At 42.9% G+C, this 15,577-nt stretch overlaps 1 protein-coding gene across 1 annotated transcript in view; it reads left to right on the forward strand.

Moving 5' to 3' along the window:
- Positions 1-9,944: 9,944 nt before the first annotated feature.
- CUNH12orf56 (chromosome unknown C12orf56 homolog) overlaps positions 9,945-15,577 on the forward strand; it is a 54,866-nt gene continuing 49,233 nt past the window's right edge. Inside the window, exon 1 of the mRNA XM_031350063.1 lies at positions 9,945-10,366. Within this exon, the coding sequence (XP_031205923.1) occupies positions 10,115-10,366 (252 nt within the window). The 5' untranslated portion in view covers positions 9,945-10,114. The remainder of the gene's footprint in view (positions 10,367-15,577) is intronic.

Here is a 15,577-nt window from a genome sequence, read left to right on the forward strand (position 1 = left end):
AAAAAAAAAAAAAAAAAAGATTCATTTATTATTATATGTAAATACACTGTAGGTGTTGTTAGACACACTAGAAGTGAGTGTCAGATCTCATTATAGATGGCTGTGAACCACCATATGGTTGCTGGAAATTGAACTCAGGACCTCTGGAAGAACAGTCAGTGCTCTTAACCACTGAGCTATCTCTCTAGCCCTTGTTGCTAATTTTTTTTTGTTTGTTTGTTTTTCAAGACAGGGTTTCTCTGGCTGCCCTGGCTGTCCTGGAACTCACTCTGTAGACCAGGCTGGCCTTGAACTCAGAAATCTGCTTGCCTCTGCTTCTTAAGTGCTGGGATTAAAGGTGTGTGCCACCACTGTCCGGCACTAAATTTTATATTACACATTTTATTCATTTCTTGTGTGTAGGTAGGGTGCCCACATAGGGAAGTCAGGGGACAGCTTCCAGGAGTTAGTTCTCTCTTTATGCTAAGTAGATTCTAGGGACTAAACCCTGGCCATTAAGCTTGGAGATTGATGTTCTTACCCACACACCATCTTTCATGACCCTTTATGGTTATTTTTCTTCACAGTCAATAACACAGTTCTGGATTTCTGTGTCATGGTTCCCCTCTTCCACTTTTTAAAATTTAAATTTTGATATTTTAAAAATTTAATATATGTGGATGTTTTGCTTGCATGTGTGTCTGTGCATCACACACACACCCTTGGATGCCAGAAGAGGGCATTAGATCTCCTAGAAGTAGAGTCACAGATGGCTGTGAGCCACTATGTAGGTGCTGGGAATCAAACCCAGGCCCTCTGGAAGAGCGTCAAGTGTCTTTAATCACTGAGCTATCTCTCCTGCCCATTTCCTGTTTTGTTGAGACAGTCTTATGTCGCCAAGCCTCTAACTTGCTATCTAGTAAGGGATAACTTTGAAGTTTTGATTCTCCTGATTCTGCATTCACAATGTTAAGAGCACCATACCTAGCTTTGGCTTCTATTGCTTCTCAGTCCCCAAAAATGGTTTCTTTGTGTGGCCCTGGCTGTCCTGGAATTTATTCTGTAGACCAGGCTGGCCTCAAATTCAGAGATCTGCCTGCCTCCCGAGTGCTGGGATGAAAGTGCCTTTAGAGCCATCCATTCCGTATTGCTAATGTTTCTATTACACACTTTCTCTATTTCTTGTGTGCAGGTAGTGTGTTCACATAGGGAAATATAATATACTTTATATTAGACCCTCAAAGCTTCTCTTGAACTTCAAAAAAAAAAAAAGAAAGAAATAGATCTGTTATGTGAAATGGGTATCTTTAGGTGCTACGATTTGGGGTGACTTTGTTTTCTTCTAAATTTTTAGGATATAAGAATATTCTGTACTTTGTATGTTTCATAATAAAACTTTTAAAAAGTGACTCCAAAGAAAGGAATAAAAGAAAGCCATAATTACCACTCTCCTTTAACCCTATGTTAGTCCCAGTATCTAAGAGGAAGAGTCAGGCCCATCTCTTTGAGTTCGAGGCCAGTGTGGTCTACAGAGTGAGATCCTGGCTCACACTAGGGGCGGGGTTGCTTGCAGCTGTGCTCACTCCTGAGCACTGACTGAACTGACGCCATCTTGAAGCCTTCCAGATTGTCTAATTATTCCTTTGTAGTGTCTTGCTTTTTAACCTCTTTCCTCATTAACACACTTTTATGATTTCACTTTGTATTAAATTTTCATGGTTGTCTTATGTATTAGTGTGTTGGCCAGGACTTTTGTTATTGTTTTATTTTGAGACAGGGTAGACCCATCTGGCCTGAACTCACAGAGATTTGCCTGCCTCTGCCTCCCAAGAGCTAGGACTAAAGGAGCACCCCACCACACCCAGATACTTTTTAAAAAATGGATATTTTTGTTTCTTGAGACTGGATTTCAGGTAGCCTAGGCTAGCCTGAAATTTCCTGAGTGGCTGAGGCTGTTAGAGAGCTCCACATCCTCTTGACTCTGCCTATCAAGGGAGATAATGGGTAGACGCCACCCTCCACAAATGCAATAGCTAGTTCTTTTTTTAAAAAAATTTTAATTTATTTTTTATTATATATATATGACAAGTACACTGTAGCTGTCTTCAGACACACCAGAAGAGGGCATCAGATCTCATTACAGATGGTTGTGAGCCACCATGTGGTTGCTGGGATTTGAACTTAGGACCTTCAGAAGAGCAGTCCGTGCTCTTAACAGCTGAGCCATCTCTCCAGCCCAGTAGTTAGTTCTTAAGGACTGAAAGAAGTATTCAGATTCTGTTTTTGTATAATACCCTTTCAGTAAACATTTGCAAAAAATATATTGAATTGAACTAAAAATAACAGAGTCATATGCTTCTAAACACTGAATTCTGTGTTGAGTTCTCTGCCTAGTAAGCTTCCTATCGACATTTGTTAAGCTTAATGCCAGTGGGCTTCTTGGCTGGAAAAGAAGTGGAGAGGAGGGCTGGATAAATGGCTCAGCCGTTAAGAGCACGGACTGCTCTTCTGAAGGTCCTGAGTTCAAATCCCAGCAACCACATGGTGGCTCACAACCATCTGTAATGAGATCTGATGCCCTCTTCTGGTGTGTCTGTAGACAGTTACAGTGTATTTACATATAGTAATAAATAAATCTTTGGCTCAGAATGAGCAGGGCCTGGAGGGAGTGGGGCAGGAGTGAGCAGAGGTCCTGAGTTTAATTCCCATCAACCATCTGTACAGCTACAGTGTATTCATATACATAAAATGAATAAATAAATATTAAAAAAAAAGTTGAGAGGATGTGGTGAGTTGGTAGGACTCTTGTCTAGCATGCACTAAGCCTTAGTGAGGTTTGATCCCACCATGATATAAAACCACAAACTATGATATAAAACTGTAACTAATAACTAAACTATGCTTCATGGCACGTTTCCTGCAACCCCAGCACTCTGGGAGCGGATGTAGGAAGATTAGGAGTTCCAGACCCTTGAAAGAAAAGGCTAGAAAGTAGGGCAGGCATGCGGTCTTACATTTTTCATTACACTTTTTTTTTTTAAGTTTTAAACATTTATTTAAAATTTTATATTATGTAAGTGCCTGGTGCATATGGCTGTCAAAAATGGATGATGGATCCCCTGGAATTGGACTTAGAATGCTTGTAAGTTACTGTAGTGGTTTGAATATGCTTGGCCCATAGGGAGTGGTATTGTTAGGAGGTGTGGCCTTGTTGGAGGAAGTGTGTCACTGTGGGGGTGGGCTTTGAAGTTCTGCCCAGTGGGGAAGAGTCAGTTTTCTCCTGGCTGTAGTCAGATCCTCCTGCGCCTTGCCTGCCTGGAAGCTACCATGCTCCTGTCTTGATGATAATAGACTGAACTTCTCAACCTGCAAGCCAGCCCCAATTAAATATTGTCCTTTATGGGCTGGCAAGATGGCTCAGCGGGTAAGAGCACTGATTGCTCTTCCGAAGGTCCTGAGTTCAAATCCCAGCAACCACATGGTGGCTCACAACCACCCATAATGAAGATCTGATGCCCTCTTCTGGTGTGTCTGAAGACAGCTACAGTGAATTAGGCTGGAGCTAGTGGGGGTCGGAGTGAACAGGGCCAGAGCGAGTGGGGGGTGTCCTGAGTTCAATTCCCAACAGCCACATGATGGCTCATGGCCTTCTGTCCAGTACAGTGTACTCATACACATAAAAAAATATAAATAAATCTTTTAAAAAATATTGTCCTTTATAAGAGTTGCCTTTGTCATGGTATCTCTTCACAGCAATGGAAACCCTAACTAAGACAGTTACCATGTGGATGCTACAAATCAAACCCAAGTTCTCTGCAAGAATAAGTGCTCTAAATTGCTAAGCTGTCTCCAGCTCCTCCCTTTTCATTATATATTCTAACTTAGCATGGAAGTCTGGGTAGGGGATAATAAAGGATTGACTGGTTACTCTGTGTGTGTGTGTTTCATGTGTCTGCAGCGCATACATGAGGAGGTGGGGTGCATACCTCTGTGTGCTCAAGTATGGGGATGAGGGGGTGTCGGGTGTCTTCCTTCTCATTCCCCATCATAGTTATTGCCTGGAGTTAAGGTCTTTCTGAACTGGTTGGCCACTCAGCCCTCTTGATCCCCTTTCTTCTCCTCCTAAATGTTGGGGTTACAGGTGTGGTTCACTCATTAAAAGCTATATGTAGCTTTTAAAAAGATTTCATTTTATTATTTTATGTGTGTGGCTGTTTTCTTCTTATATATCTGTGCACCGGGTGTGTGCCTGGTGCTCTCAGAGGCTTTGGATCCTCTGGAACTTTCAGATGTCTGAGAGCTGTGCTGTGGGTGGTGGGAACGGAACTCCAACCCTCCAGAAGTGCAGCAAGGCGGGTGCTCTTAGCCACTGGGCTGCCTTCTAGTCCAGCACTGACTTCTTAGCACTGACTTCCTGGATGGTCAGACTCAGGTCCTTATGTTAGCACAGAAGCGCTCTACACACTAAGCCAGCTCCTTGGCCCCAGAAAAGGTTTTTTTATTTGTTTTTTATCTTTTAATCCATTTGTGGTTTTTTTCCTTTTATTGAAAATGGATTTTTCCCATGAAATATATTGATTAGGGTTTCCCCTACCCTTCCTGATTCTTGCCTACTTCCCCTCCCATCCAGACCCACTCCCTTTTTATCTTTTTAGAAAACAGTCCTCTAAGAAGAATTAATAAAATAAGACACAATGAGGTAAAGCAAAAATGAAAAAAATGAAAAAAATCAGAATGGGTCAAAACAGAAGAAAAATAGCCAAAGAAAAGGCATAAGAAACTCATGAATTCAGAGACACACATGTTTGTACACATAGAAATCCCATAGAAATGAAAAAAAAAAAGCCATAATGTATAATACAAAAGATCTGTAGGTTAAACAAATTCTCTGGTTCAACATTAAGGGATAAAGGAAGCTCTAAAGGTGCTGTTGACTTCATTTTCTATTGGCATCTACTGCTGGGCATGGACCTACCTTTAAGGGTAGTTGTTCCCCCAGTGAGATACCCTTGGAGAAAACTTTTCAAGTGGTTATCTGTGGTGAAGATAACTTCCGGGTTAGGGATGGGGGCATGTATCCACTTCTCCTTTCAGCTCTAGGAGCCCATCTGGTGCAGACCCATGCAGGCCTTGAGCATGCTGCCTCTGCCTGTGAGTTCATATGTATACCAGTCCTGCTGTGTCCAGAAGGCCTTGTTTCTGTGGTGTTTGCCATCCCCTCTGGCTATTACAAGTCTTTCTGCTTCCACTCTTCAGGGTTCCCTGAGTCCTGAGGGGAGGAGGGATTTGATGGAAAGGTCCCAAGGCTGAGTGTTCCAAGGGTCCCTCGCTCTGCATGCATCCAGAAAATGTTTTTAATTGATAGCATTTGTATATTTCCTTATATTTTGTAGACTTCTGTGTGTTATCTGATTGTTAACTTATAGATATTTAAATGAACAGTATCCATTAATTCTAAATAGAATAATTAAGAGCTTCTTAAAGCAGTCCCACTTTTGTTTATCATTTTTAAAATGTTATGTGTATGTGTGTTTTGTCTGCATGTATGTAAGGGCACCATTCATGTACAGTGCCCACACAGGTCTAAAGAGCACACTGGATTTCCCCCCGGAGTTACACTTGTGAGTCACCATGTGCTTACCACCTCTCCAGTGCCATCTGTCACCCTGTGAAGTTCAGATTTTACTCACATACCACAGATTTCAAGTGTATATGTGTACTGTCTGCCTTTAGTTTTAGTTTGAGTAAATGAGACCTATCAAAAACTAATAAGAAAATTAAAGCAACTTAGAGATCCCTAGACCTGTTAATAATCACCTTGAGTTGGACGCTTTTACTTTATAACTTGAAAATAAAAACAAAACGCTGTTCTTGCGAATGAATGATATGGCTTCGGGGAACAGCCCCTGACTGTTCTGTGTGAGGTTGGACTCCCAGCAACAAAAATAAACAGACTCAAATAAATGAATTTAAAATGCTGTTCTTGACTGCGTACGATGTCTTTGTATTAGACTCTCATCTTTGGTCTGAAGCCAAAAAAGCTTAGCTCAGTGTTCCAGGAGTAACTTCAACTTGATACTTTGTAAGGAAGGGGATACTGACAGGACATCAACACGTGCCTGTGGAGGTTACTCTACTTAAGATTTAATTCATTTGTGCCATGCCTGTGTGTGGTGTCCGAGCCTGCACCTGTGTGTGCTCAAAGGCCAGAGGAGGATGTCAGATCCCTTGGAACCAGGAGCTTCAGAAGTTAGTGGGATTCCTGCTCTGTATCAATGCTGGTCTCTGAACTCTGGTCTTTATAATTTTGTAACAAATCTCTTAACTGCTGAGCCATCCTTCTAGCCCTTGTTCTTCAAATAGTATTTACTGTTAGGTACTTGTTTTTTTGGTGTGTGTGTGTATGTGTGTGTATGGCTGTGTGTGTGCGCGTGTGCTTGCGTTTGAAAGACAGGGTCTCTCAATGTAAGCCTGTCTGCCCTAGAACTCCGTACGTAGTATGTAGACCAGGCCAGTCTTGAACTCACAGAAATCTGCCTGCCACTGTCTCTTGAGTGTTGAGGTTAAAGGCATGGGGCACCACACCTGCATGGCACATGAATCTTTTGTCTTTGTTGTGTTTTCTTGAGACAGTCTCTTTCTGTAGGCCAGGCTATTCTTGAGTTTGTAGCAATCCTCCAGCCTCTGCTTACCAAGTGTAGGCAGTGGACAGTTACAGGCACATGCCATCAAGCCTGGTCTTTCATTTCTTGATCTTGTACTTCTTTTGAATCAAATCCTTTACCACAGTCTCACTCAACCCTGTCTTTAAATTCATTCTAAGCATTGCTGGTCATGATGATGCTCTGCTGGTCATGATGCTCTGCTGGTCATGATGATGCTTTGGTATTGCTCTCATTAATGGACAGGGAAACTGAGGTGTTGCGTGTTGGGGGTTCAGGAATCACCTCACAAACCACATAAACACCGATCTCAGTCAGACAGGGAGAATTTATTGAGCAAATATCCCAGGACTGATCAATCAGGACCACAGTCCAGATTCAGGAACTGAACTGTGATCAGTTAAGGTCTTACAGGGCTTCAGGGCTTTTAAAGCTTGAGATTTACAAACAACTATGTTAAATAATTCCACTAATCAGGATTTAGGAATAGGGTGATTTCCTTAGAAACATGTGGTTGTTGTACACTTACCCTGATCCCATTGGTTGGGGTTTTCAACTGTGGCAAGGGACTCGACTTGTCTAATATTCATCTTGTAACTTGTCTATACAAGGATAGCACTTGTCTGTCATGTCTTAACTTGCCAACCAGAATGTCAGCTACCCACATATGTGTCTCTTTCTGCCAAGTAGGGTGTCAGTTCCCATGGAGGTCTTGGGAACTTAAATTTTACTTGATCACTGCTCAAAATGGAAGTCTTATTAAAAATAGTTTCTTATATTGGTGCAGGAGTCTCTCTTATTTGAGGTCCATCCCAGGGACAACTTATAAAAGCAAATACCATAAAAGCTTACACACAGGTGTAGGAAGTACTGCTGGGTGGTTGATTGTGGTCCAGTCTTATTGTGGATAACTATACAAAAGCAGTTCTACTGACTTCTATCGTGATTGGTTCCCAAGGGCACAGATCATAACAGACTATGTAATCAACTTGGGCATGAGAAAGTTTCCCTCCAATGGCAGGCTAGTCAAGTAACAGTTACCTTGCTTAACATTCCACCTAGTCCTTAACATTGAGTGACTTTCAAGGTCATTTACCACTGAGTTGGAGGACGAGAACTTGAACTCAGTTCACCTGCTTTCACAACATTATGCTCATAAATCCTATTCTTTCAAATTAATTCAGTCTACTAACCCTGGACTCAAAACTCACCACTCTGTTGGATGGAAGTCAATGACATGCCTTTTGAGGTTAGCACCACACAAGTAACCCTCCATTATTTTGGTGGAAGTGGCTATCAAATGCTTGATCACTCAGAATCTATTGTGCTAGAAGTCTTTAGAGTTTGGATAGGGTTATCTCGGGTGGATTTGGGTTAGCTACCTCTGGAAAGATATGAAAAACATTGGGGAACAAGAACATGTCAGTGTCTGTACTGCTCTCTGGCCCTCACTTCTCTCTTTGGCTGGCCAAGGCAAGTGTTAGTAGTTGCATTTTACATGTGATGAGACTTAGGCTCAGAAAAGTTAAGTGATATTTTTTTTTCCCTAAAAATCTCACAGATAGTGAACAATGGTGTTAGTACTAATCCAATCCCCCTGGCTCCAAATCCAGTAATTTTTCTTTTGTGGTTGGTTAATTCCATCCCTGCCATCTGAACTTTGCTGTTTCCCTGGCGACAGAGTAGAATATGGAGTACCTGGAAACCATGACACTGCCTTCTCTGTGAGTCGACAAGCTTAGATGAGGTCATTAGCACCTTTGTTTTGTGCTTTATTTTAAGGTTTATTAAGGTTGGTGTCTTGGTCTTAATGAGCTTTTAAGCAAACACAGCGAGCGCAATACCATTTCTGGACATGCTTCGGGCATTCTGCTTGTCTTGGTCCCAGGAAGTGGATATAAAACCAGAAACCCAGAGATAGAACAGTGAGTGGTCTGAAGTCATGCTTTCCCCTTGGTCTTCATTTTCTATCTCTGATGTCACAGTTACAGTTATTTGTCACTGAGCTGCTGTGAGGGTGACTATCAGGCAGAGTTGAGGATCCTTGATTTTCTATTAGCTTAAAGTGGCAAAGGTCCTTTATTGATGAAGTTTGTAACCTATGTTGAGAACTACTTTTTATCAATCAGTTGAAAAGTCAGGTGGCAGTGCAAACACTGGGACACTCTGAGTGCTAGGCCATTTGAGATTCTGCCAGCAGGTGGCACTTCTTCCCCACTTCTAGCAACTACAGGCTAAGAAAAGAAACAATGTGTTCTATTTACCTATTAATGCTTTCTATTTAACTAGGCCTAAGCATTTCTCCTTCCCTGCTGTAGTAGGCTGTTCACTGATATCTGCTTATATACTCAAACACATACTCTTCTCCCACGATGAATTTGGAATTGTTTGCAATTCAGTTCATAATAGTAAACAATGAAAAGGAAGAATATAAATCACAGCAATGAACATCAGATTTTATTGAGGTCTGCTAATAAATAGAGGAATAATATAATTTCATTGTATCTTTTCCATGTATTTACTTTTGAGACAAGAGTTTTGCTGTGCAGTCCAGAACTCACTAGATTAACAAAGATAGACCACTGGCTTATGGCTTGTTGTCAGGCCCGTCTCTGGAATGCTGGCCTACAAATGTGGGCCAGCTCCATCCACAGGTCTTTACATGAGTGGGAAGGGGGAAAAAGATGGCCTTTCCAGGACTTGAAATAAAAATAGAAGTGCACACCTAGAGCAAGTATCTGTTCTGCTTCTCATCTCGCCAACCTAACAGACCGCGTTATTCCTGGCCCCCTCGCAAACGCGAAGCAACACCTCAAAATTGCTCTGCATCTCTAAGACTACATAATACACAATATTCAAGCTTCGGTTTCCAGAGGGCGCTTCCACCCGACATTCATTTTCTGCGTCGTTCTAGGCATTGGGGACGCGCAGGCGCATGGCTTGGATGGTCTGAGTTACCCAAACCATTTGTAAGGGTCCTTGGAGACTCATGCCTCTAAGACAAAGCTTGAAAGTCACAGCAGGCAATGTTATGGTAATTATAGGATTCTCAACTCGGTAAAATCCCATCGGTTTCAAGTTTCTCTTTTACAGAAAATCAGATTAAAATTGGCCTCCCTTATCAATGGAGTTTGTATGGGTCCATGCAGCCCAGTAGCTGAAAAGAGGCCCTAACTATTCCTTCCCAGACTCTTGAGTACTTCTTGGTGCCCAACAACTCCTAGAGTAAGACTTTCGTCTTGCTCCGCCCATAACTGTGCGAGTGAGTCAAGATTAGGGGCGGAACTGGGCGGGGCAGGGGGCTCGGGAAACCGGACTCTGGAGCGGGTTCCAGAAGGTGGGGACTGCCTCCCGGCGCCCGGACACAGTGGTGGCAGAGGCGGCAGGCGTGCGTCTTTGTGGCGCGCGCGGGTTCCACTGGGTGTCGTGGAGTCGCAGCCACCCGGTGTACCCTGCCTGGCCGCGGGTGTCACATGGCCAGCCCCGCGCAATCCGGCTTCCCGGGGCGCACGAACAGCCGTCTGGACGCCTTCCTGCGGCGGCACCTGCCTCCGGAGGTATACGACGCAGTCCGCGCCTACGAGCCGTGCATCGTGGTGTCGGACGCCGAGAAGCACAGGTTCAAGTACGTGGTGCTCAGCGACAGGCTCATCTACCTGACCGAGAACCCGCCCAAGTCCATCCGGCAGGTCGTGGCTCTGCGGGACGTCGTGGCCATTGACCTGGTGAGGATCGCGGGTGGGCAGGCTCCTTCCTAAGCTCTTGCATCCCACTGCAGCGTCGGAGGAAGGAGGAACACCTTCCCTATCCCGCCCCGGACTTCCCCATCTCTTGTTAGTGAAAGCAGCTGTGCGGAAAAGCTGGGGCTTGATGTAGAATTTCAAAGAAACGCGTTCTCCCGTTCTCCTGTTTAGCCTCTGCTCCCAACACTGGGCAACAGGTTTGATAACCTGTCCCCCTATAGAGACACGCCACTTGTTCATTAAGCACCTACTCTGTGCTGGTACTGTGCTGCACCTCTTCTGCAGCTTGTATGGGAGGAACTGGCGACCACCCCTGTGCAAGCAAACACTGCAGCGCTTTGTTTACTTTCTTGCCGCTCATGAGTAGTCCACTGTGACTGGGCCAGAATAAGTGCGTGAATGAATGAATTTGTGTAATGTGCACAGGACCCGTGCGTCTCTCAGGCTGGCCACTTAGTCCAAACGGAGCGGGGAAGCTTCCTGGAAGGAGTGTCATCAGGATGGGGGGGTCTTAAGGAATACAATCTTGCCCCGGGTTTTAGAGAGGAGCCACCCATTCCCTCTCCTCTGGGAATAGATTGACTTTTTTTTAAGATGTTTTTTTATTTATTTTATGTGTATGAATATACTGTAGCTGTGCAGATGACCTTGAGCCATCATGTGTGTGGCTGCTGGGAATTGAACTCAGGACCTCTGCCGGCCCCACTTGTTCCTGTGTAATTCACTGTAGCTGTCTTCAGACACACCAGAAGAGGGCGTCAGATCGGGTGGTTGTGAGCCACCATGTGGTTGCTGGGATCCGAACTCAGGACCTTTGGAAGAGCAGTCAGTGCTCTTACCCACTGAGCCATCTCGCCAGCCCTAGATTGACTTTTTAAGAAGCAGCCAGCCTTCTCTCCTGTTTCTCCTCTGATTGATTGCCCCCAGGTCTCTTTGTCTGAGCTGCTTTCCAGGTGTTCCTTGTTCCTTTGGGACTTGTGTCTAGCCTTTACTCTCGCTTGCCTAAGTCTGTGTTGCCATGGGAGAAGTTGGTGAGGCTGTTGATGAAGCTGTTTTGCCCACAGAACAGTTACTTGGTTTTAACACATTTATAAGAAAGTAATAAAATTAAATAAGTTTTTTTTTTTTTTTTTAAATTCGACTCAGCGTTCCCTCTCAGCTGTGGCCATATTTGTTTCTTTAAAACTTTGATTACACATTTTATTTTATGTGCACGTGTATATTTGTGGGTGTGGGTGTGTATCATGGTGAGAATGTGGAGGTCTGAGGACAGCTTGTGTAGGTCAGTTCTCTCAGCTCTTGGGTCTTGGAGCTTGAACGCAGTGTTCAGGCTTGGCATTAAGTAAGCACCTTAGCTGCTGAGCCCCCCGGCTGGCTCTCTTTACTTTTTCCTTTTCTCTCCTCTCTTTCTTTTCTTTCTCCTTTGAGTAAAAGAAGTAAATCCTTGCCATTATTTCCACTCTTTTGAACTAATTAAAAATAAATTGCAGTGTGTGCACATGTATCCCAGAATCTTGTGCTAGACAAGTGCTCTACCAATGTAATGCCTTGCAGTCTGACCAAATGTGCTAGAAAGCTTTTTGCACCCAGCATTTTGTGTCTTTGGTGTAAATATTTGTTGTTTTGACAAAACTGTGATTTTTTTTGATGTTGCTATTCTTCCTCAAGAGACACAGTTGTATATCCTACTTTAAGGTGTCAGAAACAGAGCAGCACAGTAATAACCCTTCAGGTCCAGAAACCCAGAATCAATCCTGTGAGAAGTTTTATATCTACTTATACTTTAATGGACTGGTTTACCTTTCAGCAATTCAAGGGAGTTTTTTTGTTGTTGTTGAAGGGACGCTGGCCAACCTGAGTGTACTGAGCATGGCTCTAGCAGGCCCCTTTCCCCCATTCCCTCTGCCTTACTAAAAAACTATTAGATTACATTCCTAAAGCTAGCCCCCAAGGTCTCTTCCCTATTTGGCCAATTCCTCCTGCTGAGGCTGACTACCATGGTCCAGCAATCAAAAGCCCCCTTTTAGCTCACCTAATTAACATGCCCAATTAAAATGAAATGCCTTATCCTAACTCGGGGTTACCATTTTACCTTATAAACCACCATTTGCCCTTAGGCCACATATCTCTTCTCTCTATCCAGAGGCAGACCTTTGCCCCACTCTGGGACAAATTCACCTTCCCTTCTCCCTTGCCTCTCCCTCCACCCCCTCTCCCCTTTGGTCCCCTTCCTTTCTCCCTCTTCCTCCACCTCCTATCTTTGTGCCTTACTCCCACTCTCTGTCCCTCTGGGACAAATCTCTTTTGTGCTGGGAATTTGGTCTTGGGGGTCCTGAGCCAATACTTTTCTGTTCAGCTGTTTTTGTTTTTGAGACAAGTTTCTCTGTGTAGCCCTGGCTGTCCTGGAACTCATGCTTTAAACCAGGCAAACCTCTAACTCAGATCCACCTACATCTGCCTCCTGAGTGCTAGGACTAAAGGTGTGCACCACCAACCTATCTGTTGAATATTTGGAAGAATATTAATGTATGATGACTAAATTCAATTTCCTATTTTGAAAACAAAATGAGACAACTCCCCCAAAATGAACAACCAAAAAAAAAAAAAAAAAAAAAAAAAAAAAAAAAAAAAAGAAAAGAAAAAAACATCCAGAAGAATATGTAACATCTATATATATATGTTCCGCACAAATATAAGATTTAGATTTAAATATTTTTAATAGGCTTATGGTCCATCTTGTGAAATGCAGGTTATCTTTGGAAGGTTCCAAATCACTGGAATTTGTGACTATGTTATATCCCAAGGGAAATTCCTAATGTCACTTAACTGACTTTAAAGTAGTTTAGTAGCCATGCCTTTAATTCCAGTGCTTGGGAGGCAGAAGCAGGCGGATTTCTTGAGGCCAGCCTGGTCTACAGAGTGAGTTACAGGACAGCCAGGGCTATACAGAGAAACTCTGTCTCTAAAAACCAAACCAAACCAAACCAAATCAAACCAAACCAAACCAAACCAAACCAAACCAAACCAAACCAAACCAAACCAAAGTAGGAGTTTAGTAGGAAAACTAAACTTGGATCCCTGTGCACTCTTAATCTCTATGCCATTTCCTAGCTCCCAATTCCATTGGTTGTGTGAAAAGTTGGTCATCATGGAATCGCCTTACTTGTTACCAGTGTGACTTGTTAATATATAATACATAGAATTTTCTCCAAAAATAATTTTTTAAAAGAAAGGGTCTTGTAGCTGGTCTTTGCTACTTTGTGAACTCTTCTTTCTTCCACAAATTGCAACCAACAACAAAACAACCAATCAGCAACAACCAGCAGCCGATCATCCAAGCAGCTAACCCTCGTACCTCCCCAGTGTCCTAACATTTATGTACCCCCTGAAAAGTCCCCAAAACATCACATACTTGCAGAAACTATCTGCAGCTGGCAAAATCATGCCCCTGCTAGAGCAGGAGGCCATCACAGTCAGCAGCTATAAGCCCCAGATCCCACACCTATGATTAAAATGAAAACACATTCTTATAATATTTCTGTATTTTTATTTATTTATTTATTTATTTATTTATTTATTTATTTATTTATTGTTATGTGTAAGTACACTGTAGCTGTCTTCAGACACACCAGAAGAGGCCTTCAGGTCTCATTAGGGATGGTTGTGAGCCACCATGTGGTTGCTGGGATTTGAACTCAGGATCTTCAGAAGATCAGTCAGTGCTTTCCCACTGAGCCATCTTACTAGCCCTGTATTTTTAAAAGAAACCAAAATTCCAAAGATGTCACTGCATGGTCTCACTAATTAGCTCCGGAACTTGCTGTGTATGATTTGCTATTGTAGGCTGGCCTTCGATTCCAGACATCTGTCTGCCTCTGTCTCCCAAGTACACTGGTGCACACCACCATACCAGGTTGGAGTTTTCTAATTTTTAAGAATTTAGTACTTTTATTCATTCTTTGAGAACTTCATGCTCCCTAATTTCTTGTTTTATGTGTGGTCACCCTCTGACTGGTCATGGTTGTCATTTAGTTACATTATGTCACTGCGGGGGAGCTTGGAACCAGCCTTCCCTTTCATGAAGGCTAAACTAATGCCCTTTTTCCCAGGGTGCTCTCCTCTTTCTGGGCTGTTTCTTTAACATTCTTTCCTCTGTCCTCAGACCTCTCATCTTACTGTACAAGCTTGTCTTCTGGTTAGTTAACTTTCACTCGTCTCGAGTTCCATTTCTGCCTTTGTTCTTGGTCACTGGACTTGTGTAAGCCACAGAGCAAACTAGCCTTAATACGTCTGGCCCCCAGCTCTCCATGTTCACTATGTGGTAGGCTTATGTTAATCTAAGACAACAGTTATCAACCCGTGAGTCTCTCCACCTGTAATTCCCAACCCCTTGAGGAGATCAAATGACCCTTTGTCCCATATCAGATATCCTGCGTATCAGATTTTCATTATGATTTCTGACAGTAGCAAAATTACAGTCATGAAGTAGCTATGAAATAATTTTATATTTAGAGGTCACTGCAACCTGAGGAAGTATACTAAAGAGTTGCAGCTAATGGAAGAAGGTTTAGAAACACTGATCTAAGGCATGGTTACACTTTAGGCAAAATAATCAAAACCCTAAAAACTCAAGGAAACAAGAAAAGACAAAACAACAAAAACAAACCTATAAGACAGTTCATGAAATCTCATTTTCTCTTCTAAAGGAAAAAGGCTGGGGGTGGGATGGGGAGGTAGCAGCCATGAAAAGCTAGAAATCTATATGTTTTGCAAAAGGTATAAATTTGGACAGGGTGACATTTCCCTTTCAGAAAAAAAGTGTTAACGTGCACTTGACCTCTTAACAGGTGTTTGATATGGTGCATCTCAAAGTTTCCTTGAAAGCTTGGTCCTCCCTAAAGTGCTGATGTTTCATTGAAAGCTTTTGGAGGCGTTCTCTAGAGTTCTGTTCTTGTGTATACAACACTACAATTCATTAGAGTCTCTCTAAGGCTAGACATATATATATATATTTTTCAAGACAAGGTTTATCTGTGTAGCCCTGGCTATCCTGGAACTCACTCTGTAGACCAGGCTGGCCTGGAACTCAGAAATCCACCTGCCTCTGCCTCCCAAGTGCTGGGGTTAAAGGTGTGAATCTCCACTGCCCTGCTCACATTTTTTTCTTTACATTTATTTTTTATTTTTATTTAT

The sequence above is a fragment of the Mastomys coucha genome, unplaced genomic scaffold (genome assembly GCF_008632895.1).
Source record: "Mastomys coucha isolate ucsf_1 unplaced genomic scaffold, UCSF_Mcou_1 pScaffold4, whole genome shotgun sequence".
NCBI classification, from domain to species: domain Eukaryota; kingdom Metazoa; phylum Chordata; class Mammalia; order Rodentia; family Muridae; genus Mastomys; species Mastomys coucha.